This window comes from Ahaetulla prasina, chromosome 14 (assembly GCF_028640845.1).
Source record: "Ahaetulla prasina isolate Xishuangbanna chromosome 14, ASM2864084v1, whole genome shotgun sequence".
Lineage (NCBI taxonomy): Eukaryota > Metazoa > Chordata > Lepidosauria > Squamata > Colubridae > Ahaetulla > Ahaetulla prasina.
This window is the reverse complement of record NC_080552.1, coordinates 3,151,855-3,165,937: the sequence shown is the minus strand read 5'-3', so window position 1 is coordinate 3,165,937 and position 14,083 is coordinate 3,151,855. Positions and strand designations below refer to the sequence as shown.

The 14,083-nt window shown below is 42.9% G+C and overlaps 1 protein-coding gene across 1 annotated transcript in view; it reads right to left on the bottom strand.

Moving 5' to 3' along the window:
- The window catches only part of PRKCB (protein kinase C beta), a 272,893-nt gene that overhangs the window by 101,569 nt on the left and 157,241 nt on the right, over positions 1 to 14,083 (bottom strand). The window contains exons 6-7 of the mRNA XM_058157171.1: positions 7,378 to 7,534; positions 5,376 to 5,510 (exon numbers count right to left, since the gene is read on the bottom strand). Coding sequence (XP_058013154.1) covers positions 5,376 to 5,510; positions 7,378 to 7,534 — 292 coding nt within the window. The remainder of the gene's footprint in view (positions 1 to 5,375; positions 5,511 to 7,377; positions 7,535 to 14,083) is intronic.

Below are 14,083 nucleotides of genomic sequence, written 5' to 3'. Positions count from 1 at the left end.
TGGACAACTATTTGTCTGAAATGGTATGGGGTCTCCTGCTCAAACAGGAAGTTGGACTAGAAAACCTCCAAGGTCTCTTCCAATTCTGTTAAGATTGGATAGTTATTAATTCTAGTAATTTTTGGTCTTTTTACTTGCTCATTGGAAAACGAGTCCCACTCTTCCTTTCAGGACATCAGACTAATTAATTGCCTGCTTAAACTCTCTCCCCACAGTGGCATTTCCAGATCCTCATGAGTTTATCTTTTGCAATGTTGGTGGTGTAAATTCCAATTGATTGGCCCTAAAATTACATTTACTTGTAATTTCCCTTTTATGAACACGAATCTACTCTTGTTGTCTATAATTAAAGTGATAATCCTAAAGTCCAGGGGGTTGCAACCTAACTTGCTATTCTTTAGGGCCTTAAAAGTATCTTTGCTTAAAAAGATTCTTAATGAGTATTTTTACCTTTTTGGTAGATTTCCTGTAGCTATAAAATATTTGGCTTGCTTTCCTTCCAGGTTTTATTAATTATTTTGTGCTCAATTTGTGTCTATCATAGTTCCATAAAAAAAGCATTCACTACTTTTCAAAAAGGGACAAGTACATATCCAGTGGTGGGCTGCAACCGGTTTAACAACCAGTTCTGTGAATGCTTCCGCACAGCGTTCAAAATACAACAATTTGAAGCTCAGCTGCTTCCCTTCTAAGGCAGCTCCGGTAAGTAGAACAACAGAGTGGAGGAAATCAGCTATGCCAGAAAGAAGGAAATAAAGGACAGGATAGGGCGAAGGTGGGTGGGAGGGGCCAGCTGCTCGTCGGAACTACCGGTTCGCCCAAACCGGTCCGAACTGGCAGCAGCCCACCACTGTGCATATCCCCATATCACAGTAAGGTAATTTGAATAATTTGCAAACTCTCCTTTTTATTTCCTTCTCTTGCCTCCCACCACCCTACATCAAACCCGCCACCTCCAAAAATGACAAAACAATTGTCATTGAGAGACCCCCTTTTGGGGTTGCAAGTAGGATACAAACAGCCTTCTGCCCCTTCCCCTTAATCTCATAAATATATAGGTAGCCCTCGACTTGCGACCACAACTGAGTCCAAAATTTTTGTTGCTAAGTGAGACATTTGTTAAGCGACTTTTGTCCCATTCTATGACCTTTCTTGCCACAGTTTTTAAGTGAATCACTGCAGTTGTTAAGTTAGTAACACGGCTGCTAAGTGCTTCCGGCTTCCCCATTGACTTTGCTTGTCAGGAGGTTGCAAAAGGGGATCACGTGACCCTGGGACACTGCGACCGTCATAACTATGAACCCGTTGCCAAGCATCTGAATTTTGATCACGTGACCATGGGGATGCTGCAATGGTTGTTAAGTGTGAAAAACAGTCATAAGACACTTTTTTCAGTGCTGTTGTAACTTTGAACAGTCACTAAATGAACTGTTGTAAGTTAAGGACTATGTGAGAAGAATTCTTGAAAAATAAAGACAAGAAATTTTTCTTTCTTTCTCTTATTCCCCCTCTTATTTACTAAATTATGCATTAAATATTAAACGTAAGCCAGTACTTCCATACTCAACATGATGATTCTTCAGCGTAATTCCCTCCTAAGTATTTATTCTTTTTTATTGGAATTCCTTTCCTCCTGAGCTGATCCTCCGTTCTAGTCGAGATCTCTTGCCATTTGTTAGTTCAAAATATATTAGCTTCATCTCGTTCAACGTACAGTAGATGTAATATTTTTCTTCACCTTTAAATTAAAAATTAAGCCAGAGCAGAATGTCCAGTGATAGGTTTTCTAAGGAATTCATTCAAATATTTCAATTAACTTCTTTTCTGGAGACTTTTCAGTAGGCATTTCTTGACGAACTTGGACTTTGCAGGGTATCCTTTCATTGTCCTAGCCTTCTGCATAATATATTTCTAAAAACCGGGAACTTATGATCACTCCATTTTTTTTTATTACCCAGGAATTTCTAGCACCTGGATATCTTATCTGGAACACTTTTTCTGTATCCAGAGGATTCTGAGAATAAATCATTGAATCGATTTACTCCAACGGATTATTTATCCCGTTCTTTATGTAATTCTTTAATATTTTAATTCCAGTGTTGCCATAGCAAAACTCATCTTCCAAATATATAACTTTTGAAATATAACTCTTGAAACCCTCTCTTGGCTGCCTGAATTGAATCTGAATTCCTTTCAAATTCCTTTATTTGCACGATCAGAAAAACCTGAAGGCAGGACAAGAAGCAGTGGATGGAAACTAATCAGGAAGAGATCCAACCTCAAACTAAGGGGAAATTTCCTAACAGTGAGAACAATCAACCAAAGGATCAGCTTGGCCCCAGAAGTTGTGGGGGCTCCATCACTGGAGGCTTTTAAGATGAGACTGGACAGCCGTTTGTCCAGAATGGCATAGGGCAGGGGTCTGCAAACTTGGCTCTTTTAAGACTTGTGGACTTCAACTCCCAGAGTTCCTCAACCAGCAAAGCTGGGAGTTGAAGTCCACAAGTCTTAAAAGAGCCAAGTTTGCAGACCCCTGGCATAGGGTCTCCTGCTTGTGTAGGGGGCTGGACTAGAAGACCTCCAAGGTCCCTTCCAACTCTGCTATTCTGTTAAGAGGGGCTCCAGGTTGGCTGTGAAGGGGACCCCTCCTCTATTTGTCAGGCAGGAGACTGGCTGCTGCTAAGAGGAAGGGAGCAGGCAAGAGTTTCTCCTACTAAAAGGAGAGAATAACAGAATAAAGTTATTCTGTAAAAGACAATTTAGGAAATTCCTTCTTGTACTTATGAAATTATTTCTGTCCAGCCATTAATTACATTTTTTTTTCAACTCAGCCAGAATATTAGTAAAGAGGGAGGAACAGTTTCATTACCTTCCTTATCTTGTAAAACCTTAATATCACCCTTACTGATGGTTGCTCCTCCTCTTGAGTTCTGTCCCCAAAAAATCTTTACTTTCTATTTTCTTCTTAGAAATGCAGTACCGTAGATTTTCTTCTTCCTTTTCATGATTTTTTTTGTTCTTTTGGACATCTTTGGACATGGAGCTTTGTCAGGAGAGGAATAAAAAATGTTTTTTCCCCAGTGTAATTAAACTGGGGAGATACAAGCCAGGCCAGAGACAAATTTATCCAACTTAGCATAAAGGCTGCGTGGGTGGAGCTGATCAAGCATAGATCAATTCTGTTCCATGGGTATAGCCGGGTCCTCAGAATAAATGAACAAATCATCCAGCTGAACTATCACCTATCCTGACCTAAAAGATTTATAAATCTTACACAGATGTACAGATTGAAAGATAAATCAAAAGTATGGCCGTGCTTTCAAATTTTTCAGAAGAGGTATGTATGGCTCTTCTTCATCCAAATTACAGTATAGTATGTTTTCTGACACTGGTAAAAAAACAAACAAACCACGTGCTTTCTGTAGTTGTACTAAAAATTCAGAGGACAATGATTCCTAATGGTTACAGAGGAACATGGAAATGGCCTTGACAAAGGTATAAACACCAGCTCAGGTATGGAAGGATGAGTGAGTCAGAAAGAATATTAAGATTGCTCTGCCTTGATTTTCTTTCGTATGAGAGGAGAGGAGAGAATCTCTGCCAGACTTTGAGATACCTGTTTCAAAGGTGCTTTTTCCAAAGGCAACTGGACTGATCTTTCCTTGAGGAAGAAGAAGAAGAAAGGATGGGGAGGTATAGAGGGATCCTATTTGGTGAATAGGATTCTCCCTGAGAGGCCTTGAGGCCACTTGGGGAGGTGAGCCTGAGGGCAAATGAAGGTGAAACTTTCTTGGGACTGCTGAAAGGACTGTGCTGTAGACAGGAGATGGGGTGTCTTATTCCTCCCCCTTTGTTGAGAGAGGGCTGCTCAAGGCTAACATAGATGGTGCACTGTACTCCCCTTTCAAACCAATGGTCCTCGCTATACAGAATATTGGCTTTGTTCCAGGAAGATTCCACATCATTTGCACTCTGATTCAGGGTGCAGATCAACCAACAAGGGGCCTCAAACAGCTCTCAGAGAGAGTGCAAATGTTCAGAAGATTTGCAAAGAAATGTGATCCTTCCATCCCTCCCCCACACACACCATCCAGTCTCAACTGTCAGTACCTTTCCTTCCATCCTCCCGCCCAGGGGTCTGCAAACTTGGCTCCTTTAAGACTTGTGGACTTCAACTCCCAGCAAAGCTGGCTGAGGAACTCTGGGAGTTGAAGTCCACAAGTCTTAAAGGAGCCAAGTTTGCAGACCCCTGCTCCCGCCAACAGAACTGAGGAAGCTTCTTGGATGAAAAGCCAAATGTTTTCTTCTACTCTGCTGACACCCTGGTACCAGTCCTGTGCCTCCAGCCTCACCAAATGCACAGGGGGAGCGGAGAGCTCGGGGCTTTTCGGAGGCGTCATTTTAAAAGGGGTTGCAGATTTTTCCGGGACTATTTATTCAGCCAGAATAAAATCTTAATTGGTCCATTTACATTTTCCCAGCTGATCAATGCAGGATTCCTTGGGGGATTCCTGGGATCGGCCTGTTTGCTCCCACTCTGCCACAAGCAGCCAAATGCAGAAAAAAATGGGCTGACGGGGCAAGTACCAGGGCTCCTGCTTTTTCTCTCCCCAGCCCCCCTCTCCCATCTCCAAATCTGCCCCTTTCCCTTCCCATGCAAGTGAGTTAAGATTTATGAGTTGCAAGTTGGCCAGGGGCGAGACGACCGGGGCAAGTTATCCCATTCGGGCCAAAATGGTGGTAAAAACGATCAGCCCTGGTTTGTGATCAACTAGTCCCTCGGAGAGGGAAGGAATCTTAGCAGGAAGATCCTGACCTCTGCGGCTACCACCGACCCACCTGTTGTTGGGGCGTTGAAGAAGCAGTTGCTGAGCCACATCTGCTGGAACTCTTGACCTTGACCAGACCGACTTTAAGATAGATTCACTGCCATTGATGGGCCACAGTCTCCCACTCTGTCCTTGAGGGTTAGAAATGGACCCTTCTAGGTTCTTCCAGAAAACACAGGCCAGGGTATATTGGGGGAGAGGGCAGATCTTCATGACAGACTTGGTGGCATTTAGAGTTTAGGCTTGCAATTCTAGCCATGTCCAGGGGACATCACTTGGTGATGCGTGTCAGGATAGAAGCAGAATAGCCCAAATTCATCCTTAGGTCAGAAAGAGTTCCTACAAGATGTGCAGTATAAGTAGACTAGATTTTTCTACCCTAATGGTGGCGATTTCTAACATATTTCACGGATGTATTTTGTTTATTGGCTACCCAACTCCAGTGGGGTTCCCCAAAGAGCTCCAAACACCCCCGTGCAGCTTTCCCCATTTTTTTTCTCCACCCCCGGAGAGCCACCAAGGGCCCAAGAGACAAAGGCACCATACCAGCCATCCACTCCGGCTTTCTGCAGCTCTGAAATGCCAAAGGACAGAGATCCCATAAAGTCATTTCTGCTGGTCAGATCCCAGTCCCAGATCTCCACCGACAGTCGCCTGCCCTTGTCGGACTCTTTCAACTGGCTAGAAAAAATAGGGGGAGAGGGGAGAGAATAGATATTAAGATTAACTTTCTGGGGGAAGGGGCTGCTTTCAGCAAGCTTCCATGCATTTCAACCGTCATCACCCATCGTTGAGAAGTGGCGATCTTCAAGAGTAGCTTACGCCCTTAATGCTTTCTAAACTAGGGATCACCAAACTTGGCAACTTTAAGACTTGTGGACTTTAACTCCCAGAATTCCTCAGCCAGCAGAGCTGTCAGACTTGTGGACTTCAACTCCCAGAATCCCCAAGCTAGCTTTGCTGGCTGAGGAAATCTGGGAGTTGAAGTCCACAAGTCATAAAGCTGCCAAGTTTGGAGACCCCTGGTCACACAAATGAAAATGTTCAAAAATGTCAGTTTTGGATGCCACAATGTTATAGTATATTTTTCTGAGTTACCCTGACTGGTGGAGGAAAGGGAGGGGGGGAAATCCCACTTCTCCATTCTCCTTTCTTAAAATGCAACGTTTTTTTCCTCTTCGTTAATTCTAGGAAATTGCAGGTAGTTAAAATTCTGCCTTGAGGCATCCGAGCCTGCAAACTATAATAAATTAAACAGGGATGGATGTGAAATGGAGACCCCTGAAAATCCCAGAAACATTGGCAACGAAAACCAGGAAGAAGATGGAGAATGGAATGATGGAAGGACATGTGAAATCTAGCTTTACTTTCATGCGTGGCAGTAGATTTCTCTCGTCGGGCACCCTGACAGCTTAAAGCTCAGCACGGCTCCCTTCCTTGCCAGCACCGTGCCTCCTGCAGAGAGGCAGCATTGGCACAGAGAGGGATTTGGGAATGGGTTCCACCCCCTTAATGCTATGCTGCAGCAGGCAACACGCTGAGGGAGAAATCTGAAAAGATTACCCAGGAAATTAAGGCAGGGAGCAGAACTTCTTGGCAGCCTCCTCCTTTTATGGAACACCATAGTTCCATCTAGGTTGCTCTTGTCTATGCTGTGAATAACAGAATAACAGACTTGGAAGGGATTTCGGAGGTCTTCTAGTCCAACCCTCTGCTCAAGTAGGAAACCCTATACCAGTGACCCTATTTCCGAACCGAGTGCCCAAAATGCAATGCACATGTGGCCCCGCCCTCCGCATGCCCCACACCCTCCTCATGTGCATGCAGCCCCCCTGTATGCATCCCGGCCTCCACACATGTGCATCAGAGACCCGACAACCAGCTGGCCAGCAGGAGGCATGCGCGGAAGAGCTGAACTGGGGCGACGGTTCGTGTGCCCACAGAGACGGCACTGCATGCCACCTGTGGCACACATGCCATAGGTTCACCATCATGGCCCTATACCATTTCAGACAAACGGTTGTCTGATCTCTTCTTAAAAACCTCCAGTGGTTTTGGAGTGAAAGCTGTCTAAGATCTGCAATTGGGGAAGGGTCTTTTCCTTCACCTGGCATGTGAATATGGGATTTTCTGCCTGGGTTCTGTCTGAGTTATAGTCCTTTTCTAGTTACCTACATAGTGGAGGATCTGGAGGAAGGGATGACATGAGATTGTCCAACAATATTGACCCCTTTCTTGACCTCCTGTTTTAAGATATGGATAACAATAGCAATAGCACTTATATACTGCTTAATAGTTCTTTACAGCTCTCTCTGAGCGGTTTACAGAGTCAGCCTCTTGCCCCCAACCATCTGGGTCCTCATTTTACCCACCTCGGAAGGATGGAAGGCTGGGTCACCCTTGAGCTGGTCAGGATTGAACTCTTGGCAGTTGGCAAAATTAGCCTGCGATACTGTACTGCATTCTAACCACTGCACCACCACAGCTCTTGATGCCCCAGAAATCACCCAACACCTAATCTTCAAATGTTGTATCTAGCAATACTCACAATTTGAAGGTCTCGTTCCACTCAGGGTTCAAAGAACACTTGATGGTTTTAGTCTTCTGTTTGCTCTCGCTTTTTGGGTCAGGTATGAGTTTGAGTTTCACATATGGGTCTGACAAGCCGTTGGGATCCATCGGAACAAGATTTTTAGCATCCCGTACTAAAACAGAAAGGAAAAAAGGACCTTAAATGGTGAAAGGGGCAACAATATTCATTCTCTCATGTATTTACATGTAGGAAAACTCAATGGGCTCAATTCGTGGTGACAAGTCCTGCCAAAGGTGAAGCGCATTTAAGTCCTCCAGAAAAATGACATACAACGTGGCTTATTTGCAGAAAAAATAAATACCCACAGCCTGGAGAGTCATTATTTTCTGTGCTGTGTTTGTGTGTATTCAGTACCATGGTAATCCACTCTCCAATTATCCCGCACTCCATGTGCTGGCAGATCTTTATATATTCATTTCTTTTCAGTCTTTATTTTTAACTCAGAATCTTTTAAAATGGAATTGTCTTTAACTGCTCCTCTGAGTCACCCAGAGGTCTCTGGTCCAATAAAAAAAAATCCCTTCACAAGGAGAAGGGGAAAAAAATCTTCCCACTGGTGTTTCTGACTTAATCTGGCCACATTATCTGTGCAGCATCCATTCCATTTAGGATGTCGGGAAGCAGTGAGAGAGACAAGGAAACTCTGCTTGTCATCTTGGTCCAAGCCTGTTCTCAAAAGACACAATGTTCTCATTGAGAAACAGCTGCTGAAGCTGCTCAACCATCCCTTAAGTGCTACTTATATAATGAAATGCAAATTAATAACATCCCCACCATTAATAAACATCTCAGACATGGGCCAAGGAGGCAGGACTGAGTCCAGTCACTTTCTGGGTGAACAGTCAAGGGCATTCAGGCATCTGTAGTAAGGAACACCTCGTATCCAGAGATGTCAGGAAGAGGGGGGAGGGAGGCTGCCATTAGACTCAACGATGCCATGAAGATACCCATTATTGGGCTATCAAAATGTCAATAGAAATGAGGAGCAACTCTGCTGTAATTAAAACGTGATGAGGCAAGGAACTAGAATCATCTTGGAATAAAAGAGACGCCCATCACAAAATTATTCTTATCTAAGAAATTTCTTGCAAAGAGTCTCTGGGCTATTTCAGTTAACAAATGGACAATTATCTATTCCATGAATATTAAGATACACGGATCTATTTATGCCCAAAAGTGTAAAATGAAAGATTTTCGAAGGAGCCCAAAGGAAATGGGAAACACGAATACTGTACCCCAGAACGATGCCTGCCCCTGAAAGAACAGTCCACAGATGGATGGATGGATGCCACTTTTTCAATATCAGCAGCTGGCAGAAAGATGTATGCATTTAATGCATACTACATTGCAGTGTAGTGCAATGGTTACATAGCCAAATATGCTAATTGAAAGATTAGCCCTTTAATGACTTTTAGCAAATACAGGCAATCATCGGAGATTAGGAAAAACGGAAAGGCCCAAATCAAATCTGTCCAAAATATTAGAGTTTTATTGAAACCACAAAGCCCAAACAACTGATGGAGGTCTATCAGCAGAAGCTGGACCCCATCTATTTGGGATGACTTCATTCGGATCCCTGCCTTGACTGGGTAGCTTTGAAAATCCCCTCCAATGCCACAAGTAATAAAAGCCCAAGCACGATGCACAGATTGCATTGGGAAAGACACAAGCAGATTCAAGAGGCTACTGGCAGCCTTAATGAGAAATGGCAGCGACACTATTTTCAGGACGCCTTCCTTCAGAAAGGGAGATTGTTGTCCAAATGAGAGCAGAGCAGACACATTTGCATAATAGAAGGCAAGAACAGTTGCAAAAAGGATTACGGACCTACACAACTTATGTAAATAAATTTTAAAAGACATGGGAAAATGCAAATAGCCAATCCCCAGAGAACAAAAGACTTGAAGAAAATCTGAAAGAGGATAATGAGATAGCACATCAGTTGAACACCGTCTGTGCACCAGTTTTCACTGAAGATGAAGGGCAGCCAGTATTCATTTCTCAACTGATTTTGTCAAGAATGTGTTTTAGGAACTCAGAAAATCCTTCATTGTAACAACAATGAAGTTTGCATCTTTACTGACAAGCCGTCGCCCGCCGCTCTTCCAGCTTCTGGCATGCACACACTGGGAAGATGATCTTCAGATTTCCAGTGTGCACATGCGAATCGGCCACCTGGTCTTTGCGTGTGCATGTGCACCAGAAACCGGAAGACCAGGTGGCCGGTGCACATGTGCGTACCGGGAACTTGAAGATCACCTTCCCGACATGCACACCGGGCAGCTTCTCTTCTGGTTTCTGGTGCTCCCACGTGCATGAAGACCAGCTGGCCAGCACACTGGAATCCGGAAGAGCAATGGGGGACAGCTCGCATGCCCAGAGAGATGTGTGCACTTCCGGCACACGTGCCACAGGTTCGCCATCACAGAAGTAGTCTGACACCTTCTAATGTTGGCGTTCTGTTGTTCACGAATTACATCCATTCAATTGTCCATGACAGACAACTTGCTTGGGAATTTAATTTAAAATCCAGAATGGAAGAGATTCCTCTGTCTTTTGAAGCTTGGAACATTGTTTTGTTTAACTGTAGAGGCTTTTTTGAACAAAATAAATGCATTAATTTTTGGTTGCCAATTTTGAAAGACTTTGGGGGCTGAAATTAGCACCATTTGAAATTTTGAAAAGTATCTTCAGGAAACAGGCTAGAAACTACCTTGTTTCCCCCAAAATAAGGCATCCCCTGATAATAAGCCCAATCGGGCTTTTGAGCACATAGCAATAAGGCCAAGCACTTATTTCAGGGTTCAAAAAAATATAAGGCAGGGTCTTATTTTTGGGGAAACACGGTAGGAGACCATGAGCTCATGGGAAACAAGGTGGCTAGGTTGGCCTCAACAGTCATTCCTTTGAAATCCTAGGAAAGAGCCAACAGCAAATCACTTCCCAGATCTTGCCAAGAAAATGCAGGGATTTCTCCAGGGAATCGCCAGGAATCCACAAAGACTATATATTCATTTTAATAGTCACAACTGATTCTAATCAGGAGAATTTTTAAAATTTTCCACCTTTTAAAACCTTTTTAATACATTTCTCTATATAATTTTGTGCAATTATTTTGAAATGTATCTTTGTTACTGCCTGACAAATACAGTCCCAAATACTTCACTGAATGCTTTGTTTTCTGGCAACCTGACTTTTTCTGCACAAAGCTTTCTCCTTCTTGGGATAAATGTCTCATTATTATCTTTGGGTTTTGTGCGCAATTTTATATCCTGAGAATTCACCAAAACCTTTAATTGTTTTCATCAGCTGTCTTATCACCCTTTGCAGCTGCATAATAGTTAGTACTACATTGTCTGCATAGCATTTTAATTTATATTCCTCTCCTTGAATCTTAATACATGATATTTGCTTATCTTTTAGAACCTTATTGGCTAATAAGACTAAAGGATTGCAAATAGTGAAGGAGAAAATGGACATCCTTGTCCCGTAGCTTTGCTTACTGAAAAATCTGTAGAAAGTATTCTATTAGTCATGATCTTTGCCCTCTGCTGCTTATAAATGCACTTAACTCAAGTTTTAATTCTTCTGCATTTTGCTTATTCAATACTGCAAATAGGAATGACCATTCCAAATTGTCAAAGGCTTTTTCTGATCTAAAAGAAATATTGCTGCTTTTTTCGCTTCTTGTAGATCATTCCTATTCTTTTTATTATAAATCTCCTTGGTATAACCCGCTTAAGCTATCTGTATTACCTCGAATATAATTCTTTGAACCTTCTGCTATTAGTGTAGCAAAAATTTTGTAATCAACAATTGATATGGAAATTGATTTTTATGTAACTTGAGTTTTTCCATATGATTGCTGTCTTACAATTCAAAGATACATATGCTTCTTTTTGTCTGTGGTATTTCTTTTGTCTCTATCATTTCATTTTGGTTTAATCTTCCCCAACACAATTCCACTAGGAAATTGTGAAGAGCAGGATGAAAAAAGAAGATTGAAGCCTGAGAGTTACAGGAACGTGGTTAAGGAAAATCTGTTTACTTTGAATGAGTTTAAACTCCAGGGACTGATGAATAGTATTCTAGGGTATTGAAATAGCTGGCTGATGTATAGTTGAACTATTATATATTGCATTTAAGAAACCCAGCAGAACAGATGGATTTAAGTTACCAGAAGACAGATTTTGTTTGAATTTTAAGAGCAAAATTCTGACTATGACAGCAGTTCAGCAATGGAACCAATTATTCAGAGAGGTGGTGGGCTTCCTGTCACTAGATACATTTAAACAGAGGGTGGACAACAATCTGTTCTGGATGGTTTAATTAGGATTCCCAGAGGGAGAGATGGGGTGGATTTGACAGCCTAAAAAGAATCCACTCCCGTTCTACATTTTATAATTCTATCGCTTGAGAAAAAATAATTAAATTAATTCTTAACAGAAGGCATCATGTGTACCTCTTTACTTATGCCTCCGCCATATGACTGTTAGGTTGCCGCAAAGAGTTGTAGACTAGCATGGAAGTAAAACAAGGAAACAGAAGAAATGTACCCCAATAACTGTCTGGTTTGGCACAGCAACCAAACAGGAATCTGACTTCAACGGATAGTTAGAACTGCAGAAAAAACAATGGCAACCAGCCTTCCTTCCTTTGAGGATACCAGCATACTGCATGAACCAGAAAGAGGGCTGAGAAAATGTCTACAGAACCCTCACATCCTGGACATAATTTATTTGAACTTCTCCCCTTGGGATGCCACTATAGAGCATCACATGTCAAAACGATTAGACACAAAGACAGTTTTTACCTCCATGCCACCCCTCTGCTGAACACCTAATTCTCATAGCTCTGTCTTAAGTCTGAAGATATTTAGCCATGTAGTAGGACTGTACTACTACTATCATTCTGATCTTCTGATCTTCTCATCTTTCCTACTATCTTTTCCTATTGGTATCTATGATTCATCGCTTGTTGGATATTATGATTAATGATTGTAACGATGATCTATGATATATTACCTATCACTTTGTTGTTTGTATGTATACTGAGAGCTTAAGCACTGGAGATGTCCTTGGGTGTCCAACCACACTTGGCCAATAAAGAATTCTATTTACAGTATTTATTTATACAAATGGAAGAAGGCAGCAAAGGCAAGCCACTTCAGTAGAGTACGCAAGAAGACATGACCAGGCAATCACCAGACGTCAGATTGGACTTGAGGTAGAATTCTAATTTTACTATTGCATTGTATTCATTTTTATTCTGCAATGTGCTGTGGAGTTCAAGAGGGCTACACTGGAAGAAGTGAAATGTACATCGCACAAATACGGCAGTTTTTCTTAATGCAACGCGTAAGAATTGATTGCAATGACAAAAATTGACTTATGGACCTACAACCTGAACATTGTTCAACAGCTTGACTAATTGTTGGAATTATGTAAATTCTTTGCTCAAACTGCATATTAGCAGAGATACTTATCTTGGTTAAGGGCCATACATGATAAATTTTAAAAAGTGGGACAAGAAATATGCTGAAAAAATCAAAGTGAATTTCAGAGCAACTCAATTAAAGTGGTTCTAATTGAGTGCCTCTTCATTACCGTCCCTTTGCAAGGGGTCAGGCATTCAGATTTGTTGCAGAAAGAGAACATATTTCTGAAGCCAACATAAACATTCACAAACACTGAAATGCACCATTTGGGGAGCAAAATGTGCTTAACCCTGATTCAGTACTATGAGCAAAGAAGGAAGAGTAAGGTGTAGTTTCATCCTTTGGTGTAGACTAGAGGGGTGAGCAATGGCACCTCAAGGCCCTCCTGGTTCTTTTGCCATCTGCCCCATGCAAGATGGGTCCATGGAGGACTCAAACCAGATTATCGTATCTCTACTGTACTCACAACATTTGCCTCTTCTCCCTTTCTCGGTGATGAGCCTTCAGGATTAACTATTCATTGTTTAACCAATTGCTCCACCTGGCCTGTGTGTGTGGGAGGTGGGTGGGTTCTGTCTGAAGGTGTGCATTCAGAGCTGCACTGGGGCCAGGGGAGTTCCCTTTTAGAAAGCTCAGAATCCCAGTTAGTGTTGTGTCTGCGCCCCCCGAGCTGGGCCTCCTGCCAGAAAGTGACTTGGAAAGTGAGGGGGAAGGGCCGTCAGGACTTATCTCTGGAGCACCGGCTTCCCTGGCTCAGCTCCAGGAGCCAGAAGCAGGCCAGGTGGAGGAGATAACGAGGCCTCCATCCCCTGATTCTTCCCCCCCTCCCCAGGCCACGCCTCCAGACCCAGCTGACGGCAATCAGGCCTGGCTGGACCCTAGGTTTCGTAGGCAGGAGAGGCGGGAACAACAGAAGCAGGGGTGGGGCAGGCCTAGGAAGTGCTGAGTCATGGAGCCACACCCCACAGGATATAAAGGCAGCAAGAGCTGCTGTGCCTCTTTGTAGCAGGCAAATCAACTGCTTAACTAAGAGCTGAAGTACTGTTTGTTCCTGGGTGACTCATCGGCATCAAGGGAGATAACAGAGTCACTTGGCAGATGCTCGCTATTTTGCTGCCAGAGCTGATAGTGCCAGCTAATTAAGCCATCACTCGGACGGAGGCGAGGGGGGACAGAACAGTTAGGTTTATATTTGTTTTCTGGATCAGTGCAGAGGGATCCCAA